Source organism: Bos indicus, chromosome 9, assembly GCF_029378745.1.
Source record: "Bos indicus isolate NIAB-ARS_2022 breed Sahiwal x Tharparkar chromosome 9, NIAB-ARS_B.indTharparkar_mat_pri_1.0, whole genome shotgun sequence".
Taxonomy (NCBI): Eukaryota; Metazoa; Chordata; class Mammalia; order Artiodactyla; family Bovidae; genus Bos; species Bos indicus.
Window position 1 is genome coordinate 90364897 of NC_091768.1, and position 16115 is coordinate 90381011.

The following is a 16115-nucleotide window of genomic DNA, read 5'->3' on the forward strand; positions in this document are numbered from 1 at the left end:
TGTCTCCTAGTTCTCTAACCTATAAATCATATAACCTTAATAGTGAAATTGCTTTTCCTCCTCTGGAAATCCTAACTTGTTCTAACTACCATAAATTTAACATTTATTCATTATCTACTAGGTAGAGCTCTTCATAATTGTCATCCTGGAGTTTATGTTTTCAGAATATTCTTGAGCCAGCATTTCCAGCTTCTCTCACTTTTTTATAGGCTAACTGTCATGTCCTATTTCTTTTCTGTAGTTACAGGTTGGATTTATTAATACTTTTTGAAGTGAAGGAGCACACACACCATGGGAGAACAGTGAGGGTCTGTTTTATCAAGCACATGATTTATTGGTGTTGCTCTGAACACCAAGAGGTCTTTGACAGCTGTGCAGCCTCAAGTAGATGTTCCTGGGCTTTCCTTCCCTCTCAGGCCTCCATCCTCTGAAGTCAGTCTTATCATTTCATGTTTTCCCTTGAGAGTCAAACCAAATTTCTGATCATTCATTAAATACTTTACATAAAACAAAGGACTATTCTCTTTTGTCTACTTCTTGTAAGGAAGAGTTCAAAATATTCAGCCAGAGTCATGATTATATGTTTTTTCACTTAATACGTTCAGAGACATATATAAGTTAGCTGTTTATTAAAAATGTTATTCTCAACTGTGTTAACTCATGTGTTTCAAGAGAATACTGTATATACACAACCTGATTTGCTATAACAGAATTTTCATAAGCTATACAAGTCTTTAGTAACAAATCAACTTAAACTTCTTTGGCAATAATTTCTACTAAAGATTCATAATTAGCATAGTCCTTCAATGACTGTACAAGTTCATCCAGTAGGTACTCTCCTTGCATAAAAGTTTCAAGATCATGAAGTGACTTGTTTATTCTGTGATCTGTGACTCGGTTCTGTGGAAAATTATATGTTCTTATTTTCTCTGACCTTCCTTTTGTGCCAATCTACATATTAAAAGAAAAAAAAAAGAATACAAGATAGTTAAAATCAGGGCAACTAAACCTACAAAGTTAATTTACCTAGAGATTAAGCTCTTGGTTTATAATTTGAAACACAATGTTAAAAACCATATTTTAAACATTTTGAATTCTCAAATTTAACATGGGCACTTGATACAGAAAAAAGAACATAGGCTTGAAAAGTCAGACAGCTTAGTACTTGAATTTTGAATCCTCTCTGCCATTTTTTTTTACTTTATAACTTCAAGTAATTTACTTCAACTTTAAACTTTAGTTTCCCCATTTATAAAATACAGATAATACCTACTAACACTGATAATGTACACATACAGCCTGGCACAGAGTTGATATCCAAAAATGGTAGCTAAATATATATAATCTCTGTGAATTGATCTGGTTATCATCAGTGATGACAAAGTGATCAATTCTCCATAATAAAGGAGTTAATAGAAGGGCTCTGTAATTATAAAATCAACTGCCAAACAGGAAGAAGGTAAGTTCAATGTCCTTTCCAACTTTCTTCCATAATTTTAAAAGGATTCAAAATGAATGGGAATTCGGTATATCTTCCTAAGATAACTTTGCTGAAAATCCTGAGAAAGATACTTTTGAATACAAAAACAGTATAAATGTGTAATAAGATTACTATAAAACAAGCCCTTGGTTCAATGACATGAATTATACTTTAACTTTGACAAATACAATGAAATAATTTTAACACATATTAGAACTGGGTAATCTAAAACTATTTTTATCTTTTCAAAGCATTTAAAAAATTCAGTTTTACCTGAATCTTTCTAGCATTGTATCGTTTACTTGTTTCTTCTTCTAGCTGCAGGCTGTACAGTTTTGCACGTAACTTTTTCATAGCCATTTCTTTATTTTTCAGTTGAGATCTTTCTTGCTGGCATTCGGAAACAATACCTGAATAGTGTTATGAGAATTAAAAGAGTTTTAATAGAAACATCTTCTTCACGTATTATCAAGGAATACTCCTTTTCCTTCTTCCTTTATGAAGGGAAAAAATAAGACTCTAATATTAAAAAAGGAAAATGGCTGTCTGGGGAGGCCTTACAAATAGCTGTGAAAAGAAGAGAAGTGAAAAGCAAAGGAGAAAAGCAAAGATATAAACATCTGAATGCAGAGTTCCAAAGAATAGCAAGAAGAGATAAGAAAGCCTTCTTCAGCGATCAATGCAAAGAAATAGAGGAAAACAACAGAATGGGAAAGACTAGGGATCTCTTCAAGAAAATCAGAGATACCAAAGGAAGATTTCATGCAAAGATGAGCTCAATAAAGGAAAGAAATGGTATGGACCTAACAGAAGCAGAAGATATTAAGAAGAGATGGCAAGAATACACAGAAGAACTGAACAAAAAAGATCTTCACGATCCAGATAAACACAATGGTGTGATCACTGACCTAGAGCCAGACATCCTGGAATGTGAAGTCAAGTGGGCCTTAGAAAGCATCACTACGAACAAAGCTAGTGGAGGTGATGGAATTCCAGTCGAGCTATTCCAAATCCTGAAAGATGATGCTGTGAAAGTGCTGCATGCAATATGCCAGCAAATTTGGAAAACTCAGCAGTGGCCACAGGACTGGAAAAGGTCAGTTTTCATTCCAATCCCAAAGAAAGGTAATGCCAAAGAATGCTCAAACTACCGCACAATTGCACTCATCTCACACGCTAGTAAAGTAATGCTCAAAATTCTCCAAGCCAGGCTTCAGCAATATGTGAACCGTGAACTTCCTGATGTTCAAGCTGGTTTTAGAAAAGGCAGAGGAACCAGACATCAAATTGCCAACATCTGCTGGATCATGGAAAAAGCAAGAGAGTTCCAGAAAAACATCTATTTCTGCTTTATTGACTATGCCAAAGCCTTTGACTGTGTGGATCACAATAAACTGTGGAAAATTCTGAAAGAGATGGGAATACCAGACCACCTGACCTGCCTCTTGAGAAATTTGTATGCAGTTCAGGAAGCAACAGTTAGAACTGGACATGGAACAACAGACTGGTTCCAAATAGGAAAAGTTCGTCAAGGCTGTATACTGCCACCCTGTTTATTTAACTTATATGCAGAGTAAATCATGAGAAATGCTGGACTGGAAGAAACACAAGCTGGAATCAAGATTGCCGGGAGAAATATCAATAACCTCAGATATGCAGATGACACCACCCTTATGGCAGAAAGTGAAGAGGAACTCAAAAGCCTCTTGATGAAAGTGAAAGTGGAGAGTGAAAAAGTTGGCTTAAAGCTCAACATTCAGAAAACGAAGATCATGGCATCCGGTCCCACCACTTCATGGGAAATAGATGGGGAAACAGTGGAGACAGTGTCAGACTTTATTTTTCTGGGCTCCAAAATCACTGCAGATGGTGACTGCAGCCATGAAATTAATAGACGCTTACTCCTTGGAAGGAAAGTTATGACCAACCTAGATAGCATATTCAAAAGCAGAGACATTACTTTGCCAACAAACGTCCATCTAGTCAAGGCTATGGTTTTTCCAGTGGTCATGTATGGATGTGAGAGTTGGACTGTGAAGAAGGCTGAGTGCCAAAGAATTGATGCTTTTGAACTGTGGTGTTGGAGAAGACTCTTGAGAGTCCCTTGGACTGCAAGGAGATCCAACCAGTCCATTCTGAAAGAGATCAGCCCTGGGATTTCTTTCGAAGGACTGATGCTAAAGCTGAAACTCCAGTGCTTTGGCCACCTCATGCGAAGAGTTGACTCATTGGAAAAGACTCTGATGCTGAGAGGGATTGGGGGCAGGAGGAGAAGGTGACGACAGAGGATGAGATGGCTGGATGGCATCACTGACTCGATGGACGTGAGTCTCAGTGAACTCTGGGAGTTGGTGATGGACAGGGAGGCCTGGAGTGCTTCGATTCATGGGGTCTCAAAGAGTCGGACATGACTGAGCGACTGATCTGATCCGATACACAGAACAGATAATTTTACAGTTATTAGAAAACTGAAAATTGGACTTACAGCTCAAAATATTTATATACTGAAAGCATACATACTGAAGAGTAAGCATTAGTCATTTAATATGGATTATTTTCTGGTACTTTTACCTAGTCACCACAATTTTTTTCAAAAAGTAGTAACTACTCATTATACAAACTGAACTATAAAAGTTAATGTTATTACCAGAGATAATCACTATTAATATTTTTATTCCTGTTTATATACTATGTGTTACATAAAACATCATCTTAAAGTTTAACATGAGAATTTTCTCATTTAAAAAAAAAGAGAAAAAATCAACCAAACACTCCCAGCAAGCACTACCAACCATGGGAATTATGCCTATCTGAGATCATTTATAGGAAGATTGAGGTTTCCTATCCTTGTGCTCTTTTTCACATGTAAGTCACTGGAGCAACACTTGTAAAAACACATGTAGTTCTATCTAACACAATTCTAAAGACTTAAGAAAAATTACAGCTCCACTGCCTAACACTATAATCAGGACAGAACCCCCAGATGTCTGCAGATGGACTTAATGGAAAGAAGCCCCTGAAATTGCATGCAAAACTTTGCATATAAGCATGTTTCTGGGTAAACGGTCCAAGTTTTCATTTTCTCAAAGGAATTCATTTTCTCCTCTCTCCAAAAAACACTAAAAACTGGTGATTTAGAGCATTTTCTTATAAGGGATCACCCATGATATTACTTCACTGTGAGGATTCTTTTTATAATTAGTGATATAATCACTAATGTGGAAATTTCCTGGGCACGGATCTTTCCCTCTTCCTGCCTTTGTAATTATCCTACAGAATTTCAGCTAAGGAATCGAGATAAATCAAGTGTTGAAAATAAACAGTTCCTAGTAGCCTATACGTTGCTGGTAACTGAAGATCTGTTTCAGAGGAAAAGTCATTCAGAGTTTGATTTTTATGTTGAAGAAGGAACCACGCACCCGTTGGGAGATGAACGATCCGGACAGCACTGTCTGTGGTGTTCACATGCTGCCCCCCGGCTCCACTGGCTCGCTTAGTATCAATCCTCAAATCCTTAGGATTAATCACCAGGTTAATCTATACGTAAGAGAAAAGTTGGGAGTTTTGAAAATTACATGTGTGATCTGTTCAAAGAGCATTATTTATAAAAATGCATGTCATAAAAAATATTTGTGTAAGATTTGGAAGGTTTAATTTTAAGAAGAGAAAATAATTGGAAGGATACCATTTTTTTAAAGACTTGTCTTATTTGAAGAGTGGGGCTTACCAGGTGGCACTAGTGGTAAAGCTGCCTGCCAGTGCAGGAGACATAAGAGACGCAGGTTCAATCCCTGGGACAGGAAGATCCCCTGGAGAAGGAAATGGTAACACAATCCAGTATTCTTGCCTGGAGAATCCCATGGACAGAGGAGCCTGATGGGCTACAGTCCACAGGGTCACAAAGCGACTAAAGTGTCTTAGCATGCACACAGTGGATAAGTATCAAAATATAATGCAAAATAAAAACAAAACCTCCCTAATCCTCAAAAACTAGACTTCTCTGTAAACTACCCTCTTATTACCAATGGCAGATCTCAGCTATTAATAGAAATGTGAATATAATCACTAAAATGATTTCTGAGTTCAAAAAGACTTTAGTGGAGGAAAAAAAAAAGATGCTAAAACACTACAGGAAGGTTTTATTTTGTTTCATATTAAATACAGGAGGACTTAAACATACTTAGAGGCAGAGCAGAGATGAATGGAAATGGCTAATACCAAGAAGTCAAGGATACAGATTCAATTCACAAATACACTGGATCTGATATCAGCATAATGCTCTGTCCTGGCAGTCACCATCCAAAGCACTGCATTTAAAAAGCTCTTGCATGAACTATACCCACTCTGTGAGATGTCCACAACTCTAGCAGCAGGCATCTTATCATTCACAGGCCTTCTAGGTCTCCCTATGTAGCTCTTAACTGTTGCTGCTGCTGCTGCTAAGTCACTTCAGTCGTGTCCGACCCTGTGTGACTCCATAGACGGCAGCCCACCAGGCTCACCCGTCCCTGGGATTCTCAAGGCAAGAACACTGCAGTGGGTTGCCATTTCCTTCTCCAATGCATGAAAGTGAAAAGTCAAAGTGAAGTCGCTCAGTCGTGTCTGACTCTTAGCAACCCCATGGACTGCAGCCTACCAGGCTCCTCCGTCCATGGGATTTTCCAGGCAAGAGTACTGGAATGGGGTGCCATTGCCTTCTTTGTCTTTACTGTTGCTGCTGCTGCTAAGTCGCTTCAGTCGTGTCCAACTCCGTGCGACCCCACAGACGGCAGCCCACCAGGCTTCCCCGTCCCTGGGATTCTCAAGGCAAGAACACTGGAGTGGGTTGCCATTTCCTTCTCCAATGCATGAGAGTGAAAAGTGAAAGTGAAGTCGCTCAGTCGTGTCCGACTCTTAGCGACCGCATGGACTGTGGCCCACCAGGCTCCTCCATCCATGGGATTTTCCAGGCAAGAGTACTGGAGTGGGGTGCCATTACTGTTGCTAGGAAGAATTAAATGAGATGATACATGGACCTCAGTCTCCATCTTTTCCTGAAAATCTCTATCTCCAAGATGCTTAAGCCAAAGTGACTAGTATCAAGGGTTGCTTTTGCTATTTATCCTGCTTCCCTCTCTCCCTTAACTATCCTGTTCCTCACCTAGATTTCCTACAGAAATTAGACTAAAGAAAGGAACTCCATGTACCCTATTAGACAGTAATACAGACTTTCTAAAAAGTAATAAACAGAAATCCTCAAGCTTCCTTCTCACGTGCTTATTTCATTCTAAAAAAGAAGTTACAAATTTCCCATCACTTTTCAGTGTAAGTGATGTAAGCAAAATATAACTCCCCAACTAAGCTACTTAAAAATATATAGACTGAGAATTTGCTGGTGAAAATAAAGTATACTCATTGTGTACAATGTAGCGATGTTACTATTTTAATATGACTGGATTATAAACTCACAATTCTGTAAAGTAGTTACCCTTTATTAAAACAGGATTCTTGCTATTGATATTCTGGGAACAAGTCACACAAAGCGAGTCGCCATAAAGGCAAGCAGCTCGTAAACTCTATTTAATATTGTTTCTCCTTTATATGGTCTCAAAATACCTGCTGTAAGCTTAGCAGTGGAGAAAAATAGACAATGCAACATCATATGACTTTGTTGTTTAGTCACCAAGTCATGCAAAGATGGACACAATAAAAGACAGAAATGGTATGGACTAACAGAAGCAGAAGATATTAAGACGAGGAGGCAAGAATACATAGAAGAACTATACAAAAAAGATTTTGATGACCCAGATAACCATGATGGTGTGATCACTCACCTAGAGTCAGACATCCTGGAACGTGCAGTCAAGTGGGCCTTAGGAAGCATCATTATGAACAAAGCTAGTGGAGGTGATGGAATTCCAGTTCAGCTATTTCAAATCCTAAAAGATGATGCTGTGAAAGTGCTTCACTCAATATGCCAGCAAATTTGAAAAACTCAGCAGTGGCTGCAGGACTGGAAAAGGTCAGTTTTCATTCCAATTCCAAAGAAAGGCAATGCCAAACAATGCTCAAACTATGGCACAATTGCACTCATCTCACATGCTAGCAAAGTAATGCTCAAAATTCTCCAAGTCAGGCTTCAACAGTACGTGAACCGTGAACTTCCAGATGTTCAAGCTGGATTTAGAAAAGGCAGAGGAACCAGAGATCAAATTGCCAACATCCGCTGGATCATCGAAAAAGCAAGAGTTCCAGAAAGACATCTACTTCTGCTTTATTGACTACGCCAAAAGCTTTGGCTGTGTGGATCACAACAAACTATGGAAAATTCTGAAAGAGATGGGAACACCAGACCACCTGACTTGCCTCCTGAGAAATCTAAATGCAGGTCAAGAAGAAATAGTTAGAACTGGACATGGAACAACAGACTGGTTCCAACTAGGGAAAGGAGTATGTCAAGGCTCTATACTGTCACCCTGCTTATTTAACTTCCATGCAGAGTACATCATGGGAAATGCCAGGCTGGATGAAACACAAGCTGGAATCAAGATTGCTGGGAGAAATATCAATAACCTCAGATATGCAGATGACACCACCCTTATGGGAGAAAGTGAAGAACTAAAGATAAAGAGCCTCTCGATGAAAGTGAAAGAGCAGAGTGAAAAAGTTGACTTAAAACTCAACATTCAGAAAACTATTATCATGGCATCCAGTCCCATCACTTCATAGCAAATTAGATGGGGAACAATGGAAACAGTGACAGACTTTATTTTTTTTGGCTCCAAAATTACTGCAGATGGCAAGTGCAGCCATGAATTTAAAAGACACTTGCTCCTTGGTAGAAAAGCTATGACCAACCTAGACAGCATATTAAAAAGCAGAGACATTACCTGGCCAACAAAGGTCCATCTAGTCAAAGCTATGGTTTTTCCAGTAGTCATGTATGGATGTGAGAGTTGAACTATAAAGAAAGCCGAGCACTGAAGAATTGATGCTTTTTCTGAACAATGGTGTTGGAGAAGACTCTTGAGAGTCCCCTGGACTGCAAGGAGATCCAACCAGTCAATCCTAAAGGAAATCAGTCCTGAATATTCATTGGAAGGACAGATGTTGAAGCTGAAGCTCCAATCCTTTGGCCACCTGATGCAAAGAACTGACTCATTTGAAAAGACACTGATGCTGGGAAAGATGGAAGGCAGGAGGAGAAGGGACGACAGAGGATGAGATGGTTGGATGGTATCATCAACTCAATGGACATGAGTTTGAGTAATCTCCGGGAGTTGGTGATGGACAGGGAAACCTGGCATGCTGTAGTCCATGGGGTCGCGAAGAGTCGGACACGACTGAGCAACTGAACTGAACTGAACTGAACGTGTTCAACTTGCAACCCCGTGGACTGCAGCCCTCCCAGCTCCTCTGTCCATGGGATTTCCCAGGCAAGAATACAGGAGTGGGTTGCCATTTCCTTCTCCAGGGGATCTTTCCAATCCAGGAATTGAACCCACATCTCCAGCATTGGCAGGTGGGTTCTTTACCACTGAACCACTAGGGAAGCCCTTAAGTTCACTTATATATCCTTAATTCTTATCATTTATTGTTAAAATCATACCTATTGGACTGCGATAATATATTTGAAAAATGAATTCAAAGACAAGATGACAGTCAAATAAGAAAAGGAGATACTCAGTTCAGTGAGGTGAGTGTTACTTGGGGGCAAGGCGCTGTGCTGGGCTAGGACTCCCGGGAGCGGGGCTATGGTGCCTCACCTCAGTGGGCTGGGGTAGGATGGCTACAGTCATGGTGCTGGTGTGGATGCGGCCTTGCTTCTCTGTCTTGGGCACTCTCTGGACTCTGTGCACACCTCCTTCAAACTTCATGTGCTTATAGGCTTCTGAACCCCCAATGCTGGCAGATGCATGTCTAAGGCCACCTTGAAAACATTGGTGAAAGACGTTTGTTATTCCTGCCAATTATAAATAGCTGACCATCACTTCTACCATCTTTAAATATAATTAAAAGAGCTACAAACTTATATAAACACATCAACTGTGAAACATTGAAAGCCTTTAGCAAGTCTATGATATTCAGTGTTTTAGTATCTTTATTGTTTATAATTATTAAACATAAAGCATTTATGGTGTCAATAAACTGACTCAGTAACACCCTGAAGGAGTACTTATAAAAAACCATTAGCCACTGAATGACAAGTATTTTATAGGCCATTTCAAAACTGGTAATATTTCTGCATTCAACATTATTAAGTTTGAGCAAACTCTGGGAGATAGTGAAGGTCAGGGAAGACTGGCATGCTGCAGTTCATGGGGTCGCAAAGAGTTGGACACGACTTAGCAACTGAACAGCAACAATTATTAAGTAAATGATAAGCATAAAACTACTTAATCCTCCTTACACAAAAATTATAAAGCTTAATCATGGTCTTTCCAACCCTTTTCCCTAAAATACACATAAATAAATAAAATCTATGCTTTTCTCAAAACAAACCAAACAGTTTACTGACCTATTTCACTTGGAAAATATTCCAGGGTTTCAAAATGCCATCTTTTAAATGCAGCATACTGCTGATACATATCAAATATCTCTGAGGTAAACAACATTGCCTCCTGACCCCCAACTCCTGCAGTTACCTCCAGGATCAAATCATTTTTATCTGTTTCTTCTGAGGGAACCAAAAGTAAGATAATCTGCAAATAAAAAATATCACCCCTCCTATAATTAAGATTTAAAATATTTGAAAAAGAGCTCAGTGATTAGATATAGAATTTTAAATATTTAATTTACTTAAAAAAGTTTCTCTAAGCAAATACCTTAATATTGCTGATTACTATTCAACCATCTTGCCAACTAGACCATACAATGCATAACTTCTAAAAATATTAATGTTATAACTACATTACAAATGCTATAAGGTTCAGCTAAAACTTACAAGTTTATTTCTTTTTGGTGTTCATGTATATTAGTTCTCTATTCAGTTAATGATTAAGTCCTTGCTGTGAAAAGGATACTGTATTGTGTGTAGCAAGCATAAGAAGCAATCCTTGGAGATTTATAGCCTACTATGGCAGGAAAAGAACACTCAGATTGCATTTGTATTTTTCCTAAGCTTCTTTAATATGGAAGAGACATTTGCAATTTTGGAACTGGAGAGGCTCTTAAGAGATGATCTGGTCCAATACTCTCATTTTACAAGTCAAAGAAAATGAGATTAACAGAGTGCAATGATGAATTAAAAAGCAAAGTGTCAGTTACTGGAACTCAGATCCTTGTGCCTAAGTCAGTCTTCCTTCCACTAAAATTGTATGTTTCACACTTCAGTGTGTGTTAGACACAGACACAATAGAAGACAGACTTCTCAGATGAGGTGGATCAAGAAAGAAAAGCCGCCAACATTTATAAAAATGGTTCTTTAATAGAGAGGCACTCTGCTAAGGACTTTATGTATTTTAATTCTTAATACATCTTGGGCAGGTACTATTAACAGCTCCACCTTAAGATGTGAAAACTAAGTTTCTCAAGTTTAACTTAACTAATAAGTTTAACCCTAGTTGGCCAATACCCTACAACTAGAAAGTGGAAGGGCTAGAACTTGAACCCAAGTCTCCCTGAGTTCTGAAGCATCGCCAAGGTGTGCTGGCCAGGAGCTGGCCTTGTTCTCCTGCTTTCCCGTAGCTCTAGCCTGTGCCAAAAGAATGTGCCCATTCACATCCTGAACTAGCACGACGCAATTTACACCTGTGAATTACTAGCCAACAAATAGAAACCGTTAATACACGCATTCTTCTACCTCACAGAAAGTTTATAGAGTAGAAGCCAAGTTACCTGAAGCTTTTCAATTTATTGTGGAACTTTTCTTCTAGAGTAGGTGGTGCGGAAATTAATTTTTGGTTAAGTTCCACACTTAGGTAAAGAGAGAGAATTTCTATGTTAAGCATCCCAGTTCCAAGCTCCGTCCTCACTTTATCATGTTCTTTCACTTATATTTCTAGAGATAACTGCTGTAAACCTTAAAGCTCTGCTTTACAGAATTAACAATGGATCTAATTTCATGATTTTTCATCTAACTTAATATGTTCTTTTGCAGTTCTCCTAGATATAAAGCCAATACTCTTAGATATAAATGCAATTCTGTTTTCAAAATCCTAAGGGGCCTAGTCCAGGCTGGCACTCTATAAGAGTGTCAAAGACAAAAAGATAAAGAAATATTCCTGCTTCCACCTACCATTGCTCTACAGTCTCTTCTACTCATGTCTACCCCCACCCTCACCTCTCTTAAAAAACAAAAGAGAGAAAACATATTATCAACATTTCATTGCCTTCTTGGAAAATTCTATTAATGTGACATTCATCTTTCTTTCAGATTTCTACAATCCTTTTAGTATGATAAAAACAGAGCTACAGGGAGTATGCTTTTTCTGCTTTAAAAACCAGGTTTATAATTGTAAATACTAGCATGCTGATTACTTCTTGACTTGCTTTTATAAAGTTATAGTAAAATATAATGGAAGTGATAGCAGAATGCTTTATTCTTTGCACAAATGCCATACCTGATGCTTTAATTGAGCTATTTCTTTTTCACATGAAGTTATTTCATTTTCGGCAAGTTTCCTTAAGTCCTCATTTTCGTCTAAGAAAAAAAGGCAGCAGGTTGAGTTTTCCTTAATTAGTATTAAATAGCTGACAGAGTTCAAGGTAAAAGTTTTGTCACTGCTGAAGGGAAATATAACAATTACCCTTTTTTAATAACTGTCATTAATTTATAGCACTTTATGCACTAGTTTTTATGAGCATGCAGTTAAAAAACAAAAACTTTTTTCCTGATGAGAAGGGTAGAAGTTAAAAATAAAAATAATCTCTATGGGAAAATACAAAGAAGCTACTCAACTTTTCTATAATTCTTCCTCCCCCAACTATTCATATTAACAAATATGCTTTTAGTTTTCAGACTTAAGACTCTACAATAACGAATGAATGCACTGAGTGAGTTAGATCAGAGGGGAAAATAAGGCACCATTAGTAAAGCCAAAACTGAGTTAAAAAGTAGAAAGTTATTTATTGTCTTATTAGGAAACGCTTAATATAAAAGTATCCACCTAAACATTTAGACCCTGCCTGATATTCACAGAGTACCTACAAGAAGTACTCTTCTTCTCTTTCAGGCTTTACTCTAGTTCTTATTTCATCTAGTTTTCACTTTTACCTTACAAAATATACCTCCTCTTTCCTCTATCTGATGGACAACATGCAACCTATAAAACGGAGAGAAGCGGAAATTGTATTAGCTATTACAGTTTGTTATCTCTGTTGAAAGATCAAACTCTGTATTGGCTGGAATGTCTTATTCATTTACTAAGAACCAATTATGCTGGGAACTGGGAATAACATGTAACACTTGCCCTCAAGGCAGGATTTTCAATCATTTTAGTTTCTTTATATTATTCTAGGGGAGAAAAGCTCACAAAAAATAACAGCCTAAAACATTATGTGGTTAAATATTAAAATAACAGCATGCAGAAGCAATTTTTTGTTTTAGAGATGCGCAGAATAAAGGAAAAAAGGATTAACTCAATGAGAGATAACAGCAGCAGCAAATTGAGATAAACAAATACAGGGAGTGTTGGTGACATGGCAGGATATTATTTTGGTAAGAATGGGTTATGAGATTTGGTGAAATGGAAAAATGTGCTTCATTAAAAAAAGCAAGTGAATTAGAGCCCCAGTTCAACCACTAAGGTTCTCTTAGAACATCTCTCCTAACGTCTCTGAATGTCAGTAATCTCAAGAGTAAATGAAAGATCTGAGTTGGATGACTTCTAAGAGGCCTTATTAGTTCTGAAATGTAGTGTTCCGGTTAAGATGAAGAAGACTGGAACTAGGGTGTAGACATAATCTAACTTAAATACTTCATTTTATTTAATTCAGGTCCCCCAAACACTATCAATTTCAACATGTATTGAATATAATTTTTTTTTTTATATTAAGGCTTTGTGGCTGCTACGGGGACTTGAAGCTTGGCTTATGAAACTGATTTAATTTTCCCCTAAAAAAATACTTCTAATTTTTTTTTTCTTTAACACTCTGGGCAGCTTCTTCTCTTAAATCACTTAATTTAGACTCTCCTTAAGTCTCAACTATACAGTTGCATTAGCCTTCTGTCTTCCATGGCATCTTTAGTCCTGTTCCAGATTGCTTCTCAACTGCCTCCCATCAAAGTTCCTAAGCAACAAAGCTATTCCTATTATTCACTCCCAACCCAAAAGCTTCTGCTGGCTTCCTTCTGCCAAAAGGATGAAACCAAACTTTGCAGGTTAGTATTTGAGCCCTCTTACAAAATGGTTAACCCCACCCTCCCCCCTACCCCTCGCCTCCCCAAACCTACCCCTTCCTCAGTTAATGCAGAATGCAGTGATTAAGAGCATGAGATTTGGAGTCAGTCCTATTCAAGCTCTACTCCTTAAGAGTAGTTTAACCTGGGCAGAGCTATGTTCTCTTTGTATCTCAAGTTCCTCTTCTGTTGCATGAGGCTAAAAGAACCTACTTCATAGTTTATTATGTGAACTGGATGAGTTAATAGACAAAGAAAAGCAAAGCCTAGAGGAGGCAAAGGATCGATTAAAGTTAAACTATTATTATATCATCTAAGGTTGGGCCTTTATACTTGTACAAGCCTTTCTCCTTCCAAGTTCTCCTTGCTCTCCCAGGTCTTTACTGATCTATGTTCTCACTTATCAGCTGTATCAGAATTAATTTTCTTGCTTCAGTAGACTGTGACCCTCTCTAGAACCTTTCCTTTGGCTGGCCACAGGCCAGCCACTAGGCATCCCCAGGAATTTGTGCAAATTAAGTAACTTGAGCCCCATCCAGATTCGAATGGGCAAGAATCACTTGGCAAGCTTGTTAAAACCGCCGCATGTTCTAGGTCTCAGAGTTCCAGTCTGGGTTTACTTAGCACGCATTTTTTCTGTCACTTTTGTGGGTGGCCGCTCTACCACACTGAGAAACAATGCTCTCGACTCCTTAACAGGAATAGGGCCTTGTCTTCGGTGAGCTCATCTCCTGCCATTAAATACGCAACTAATTAAAGTCAACTTAAGTTTTGTAAAAGGGCGTACAGCACTGTCAAGAGAGCACAAGAAGAGGATGGGACCAGAACTAACATAATAATGTCTTGACCTTTGGTGTAAACCATAAAGAGCTGCAACTGAGTAAAAAGTTCAAAATCAGAGTGTGTGGAGACGTGACCGGCGGCTTAGTGCAAAGGGCAAATGAAGAGTCAAGACTCCGTTCTGAATCCCGCTGCCCTAGGCCAGGCCCTTACCATGAAGCAGGTGCTGGGTCTCCTGCAGCTCCTGCTCCTTGTCGCTCAGAAGTTTGGCCACCGCCACCAGCTCAGGCCGCCTGACCTGAAACTGGGCTTCAGAGCCTACCTGGCGCTCGAGGAAGGTCCGCAGAGCTCCGCCGCGGGCGAACAGCTCCTCCAGGGGCAGGTTACTGCAGCTTAGGTGTCGGCAGGCCGGGACAACACCCCGGCGGGCCCAAAAGCCCCGAAAAACGTTCCAAACTAACCTGGGGCGCATAACTACAGCCAGACCACCATGGCAAACAAGACCCGGAAGTTCCGGACAGAGCAAATCTCGCGATACCGCGCGGCTCGGACACAGGGGCGAGGCCTATCCGAGCTCCGCCCAACTCATGCGCCAGTTTAAAGGGGCTTCCAGGAAGCCTGGTTGGGAACTTCCGGTCATGCATTATTAAACGCCGTAGTATTCGCGGAGGCCGGAAGTTGAGATGCAGAGCTAAAAGCGATAGGGGCGGGTCTGAGAGACCTCGGGCTCCTCCTCTAAAGAGTAGGTCAGAAACGCCTCCTGTAACGAGCCGGGGCGGAGTATTGGGCCGGAAGGGGAAAGGCATAGATTGTTATTACGCTTTCTGACGTCAAGATTGCTTCTCAGGTACTCAGTGAAGCTTTCAAGTACCGCGCTGGAGGGCCGTACAGTGTCAACTACAGGAGCTGAGATCACAGTACAGATGTCAGTCTGGACTGTCGTCCCCAAAGGCGAATTGTAGAATGGCCATCAGTGTGTGTATGTGTGTTTACTCCTCTTCCATTTCTCGTTCTCCTGTTTCTCCTTTCGACGGTGGTTAAGGCTCGATTCATGGGGTCGCAAAGAGTCGGACCTGACTGAGCGACTGATCTGATCTGATCTGAAGGCTCGTATTAATGGGACGTGACAAGTGGATTCGAAGACCAGTTACCGAGTGATTTAGCAAAATCTACTTTCCTGCCCTTTATCTGCCACTTAATTTACATAGCCTTTAAACGACTTGCTTCCACACCGATTCTCCTGCCTAGTCTCACTTATCCCTTGTTAGTCGGCTACTTTTTAAAGACGTTGAGCCATTCGTTTCCTGTTTGCTGCTAACCACTGCCAAGCAAAGCCTTGACAGCCCCGCCTCCGGGGGCCCCGCCCGCCAATTTGACACGGTGGATTAGTGCCCAGAATACTGAAGTTTATTCGTGTAATGCTTTTGAATTTTTAAAGACCTCTTCATAGACCACCATAAGAATGTATGAAGTGAAGTCGCTCAGTCGTGTCCGACTCTTTGCGACCCCATGGACTGTAGCCTATCAGGCTCCTCC

At 39.6% G+C, this 16115-nt stretch overlaps 1 protein-coding gene across 5 annotated transcripts; it reads right to left on the reverse strand.

Moving 5' to 3' along the window:
- Positions 1-313: 313 nt before the first annotated feature.
- On the reverse strand, positions 314-15113 carry MTRF1L (mitochondrial translation release factor 1 like). Of its 5 annotated transcripts, none has more exons than XM_070796407.1 (7): positions 14793-15113; positions 12022-12101; positions 9978-10161; positions 9226-9389; positions 4900-5017; positions 1754-1890; positions 314-951 (listed from the first exon to the last, which is right to left on the reverse strand). In XM_070796407.1, exons 1-7 carry the CDS (start codon positions 15049-15051, stop codon positions 751-753), a joined length of 1143 nt encoding a protein of 380 aa, XP_070652508.1. In that variant the 5' UTR covers positions 15052-15113; the 3' UTR covers positions 314-750. The 5 variants fall into 5 exon arrangements, with proteins under 5 accessions (XP_070652508.1, XP_070652511.1, XP_070652512.1 ...); XM_070796410.1 differs by having other exon boundaries at positions 14902-15056; XM_070796411.1 differs by lacking the exon at positions 14793-15113 and adding an exon at positions 12675-12694.
- Between the last annotated feature and the right edge of the window lie 1002 nt (positions 15114-16115).